Source organism: Choloepus didactylus, unplaced genomic scaffold (genome assembly GCF_015220235.1).
Source record: "Choloepus didactylus isolate mChoDid1 unplaced genomic scaffold, mChoDid1.pri zz_scaffold_177_ctg1, whole genome shotgun sequence".
Taxonomy (NCBI): Eukaryota; Metazoa; Chordata; class Mammalia; order Pilosa; family Megalonychidae; genus Choloepus; species Choloepus didactylus.
This window is the reverse complement of record NW_023637638.1, coordinates 11,512-14,229: the sequence shown is the minus strand read 5'-3', so window position 1 is coordinate 14,229 and position 2,718 is coordinate 11,512. Positions and strand designations below refer to the sequence as shown.

The 2,718-nt window shown below is 47.5% G+C and overlaps 1 protein-coding gene across 1 annotated transcript; it reads right to left on the bottom strand.

Annotated features, from left to right (window-relative positions):
- Positions 1-432: 432 nt before the first annotated feature.
- On the bottom strand, positions 433-1,313 carry LOC119526000 (trimeric intracellular cation channel type B-like). The gene has a single exon (XM_037824783.1). The coding sequence runs from the start codon at positions 1,292-1,294 to the stop codon at positions 770-772; it is 525 nt and encodes a 174-aa protein (XP_037680711.1). The 5' UTR covers positions 1,295-1,313; the 3' UTR covers positions 433-769.
- Between the last annotated feature and the right edge of the window lie 1,405 nt (positions 1,314-2,718).

Below are 2,718 nucleotides of genomic sequence, written 5' to 3'. Positions count from 1 at the left end.
AAACTAGTAATTGATTTTCATTCACAATATAAAATGTACAGGAAAAGTTTAAGCTTTTCAGTGCTCAAAATTAAACAGGAATTGTTTTCCATACCTAGGGATTATAAAGGTAAAGTATATATGTTTAATTTTGCTGACTAAAGCTCAAATAAATTCAAATAGAAACACGTATGAAAATACCTTAAAAAAAAAAAAACCAAAAAGGTTTAATTTTTGTTGTTTTGCAATGATGTTAGGTTTATTTTTTCTAACATTTTAAAAAAATCTAGCCTTATTTTATCAATATAAACTATTAAAATAATCACAATAGAATCTTTTATAGTTAACATAGAAAAACAATTTCACATGATACGCTCACAGCATTCAAGAATTACAATTCAGAAAGAGGAAGTCTCCTTGAAACAAAGTTCTTTCTTCCTTTTTGTCACCTCCATTTCTTACATATAATCTGTATTTCACATCATTTACATAGAAATATTTATCACAATCTGACAGGTAGATGAGAAATTTTTTTTCCTTCTGGAGCTCACCAAGTAAATTTACTCAGTCTTCTTAGTGTGTTTCTTTTTAACTTTATCTGAAGCATCAACTGTAGGTTTTGAGGTAGATGAACCAGTGCCATTAAAGGATGATTTAACTTCAGTTTTCTTCCCACATGGTGACAACTGTTGCTGCCTGCCAAAGAATATCCGACCCAATGTATCCTCAAAACAAGCAAAAGGCGAAACGGAAGTCTTTGTAAGCATCATGGCTATTAGGACCATTTCAGTCATTCTTCAGTTTCCGGTTTCCAACTTCCTTTCACCAACTGTTCAAAATTTGTGACAACGCTACCACCTGCACCTCGGGCCCATCCAACAGCTATCATGACTATCCAGCCATTTTTGTAATAGCTATCATCAGTGACTCCACCTGCTATTTTCCAAGTTCTGGTCACTTCCTTCATTCCTGCAGCCAAGAGTTGAACAGGTAGGAAAGAATAGCCCTGGAAAACTAGGTCACATGGGCAAAAAAATGCAACATACCAGATTGAAGTTGCCAGTAATATATTAGTGTAGTCTGCAAGAAGTCTCAAAGGAGGCTCTGCAAGCAGTATACAGGATAAAATTCCTCCACCAAAACAGTGGAGCATAGCAGTAAACCAGCTTGAAAGAGGATTCTTCAATGCCACTGCCTCTGCTCCCGGCTGATGCCTCATCGCCATCAGGGACACCAGATAGTGGGCAACGTCAAAGAAGGGAAACATGGACGTGCGGGAGAAGGCAAGAGTCAGTTCGTCCCACACAGAGGCCATGACGACGACCCACCACGGCGACCCAGACAGCGGCGGCTGCGGGTTTCCCGCGTGCACGGTGCACGGTAGGGGGAGGGGACGGACACGGACGTGCGCGCCTCCCCGCAGCCTCGAGGCCTGCGCGTGCGCCCTGGCCCCTAGCATCCTGTCTTGCACTCTTGAGGCAAAGGCAGTGGAACCATATCCACCTTCATCGTCTTTGGATCATGGCCCTTGAAACTGTCCATGGGACTTGGATCTGGGAAGTGGGTCTCTGGCCTGGAGGAAAAGGAAGCTATGCCCTTAGGGCTGTGACCTGAGAAGACTTCCCAGCTCCCATCTTCTCCTCCTTCCACGATCCCCATGGAGATTCTGTGGGAGCCCTGGTGTACCCACATGGAGGTGGCATCCAGGAGCATGTGGAAGGCTTTTCTGCCTTCCAGTCTGGGATTGAGAAGTCCAAGTGGTTAGAGTGCCTGAGCCAGAAGTTTGGGCAGTGATGGAAGTAAGAAGAGGCTCTTGAGGTCTGGGTCTTGGGGTACACGGAGCAGTGCTTGCACCCGAGATAGCTGCCTATACAGCTGTGCTGCGTGTCTGCAGCGAGAAGTGGGGTGGGAAAAGGCCTGGGTCCCTGAGGGGCTGAGGAACGGGACAGGGATAGAAGAAAAGGGATGGGCCCACATCCCCTGGAGAGCATCCTTGGGGTCACCCACCTTTGGGGAAAAAATAGTTGAAACAGTTATGCATGAAGCTCTTCATCTGTGTCCAGAATTGAGGGAAGCAGAGGAGAAGAGAGTTCAAAACTTAGGTGAGCCCTGAAGTCCAGCCTTGTCTGGCCACATCACAGCAACCCTCCCACCCCAGCCCCTGTGAGACCCAGGAATCCCTCCACCCTTCAGCCCAGGCCCCACCCTGACGATAGTCACCGTATTGAACCCCATGTTGAGCAGGATGATGGTGCCCAGAAACAAAAGTACTGAGCCTCCCATCTCCTGGCATTTCCTGGGGATGGTGCCAGAGCACGCCTCACCTCTGTGGTAGATTTGCTCATCCATGGCTGGGGGTCCCAGGACAACCTGGGCTCTGTGGCCCACACACGCTTACCAGAAAAAGACTTGAACTTTTCAATATTCTGAAGGATTGTGCCTGTCCCTTCATTGGCAAACACTGCCCCTGCCCCTGCCCTGGCTTTTGCCCATGGGTGGGATGGACAGAGGGAAGGGATCAAAATGGCATTGGTCAGGTTCACAGTGAGGGAGGGGGAGGAAGAGGAGGCCACATCTGGAGTTCCCTGGTAACTGGGTTTGGGTGACCTCAGTCTGGACAGTCAGATGAGGCCCGGAGCCCAGCACACCTCCCCTCTCCCATCCCTCCATCACCCCCTCACTGCCCACTCACTCATTCAGTCATTCCAGTATTTTCCCTGAAGATACAGAGCCCGTTCA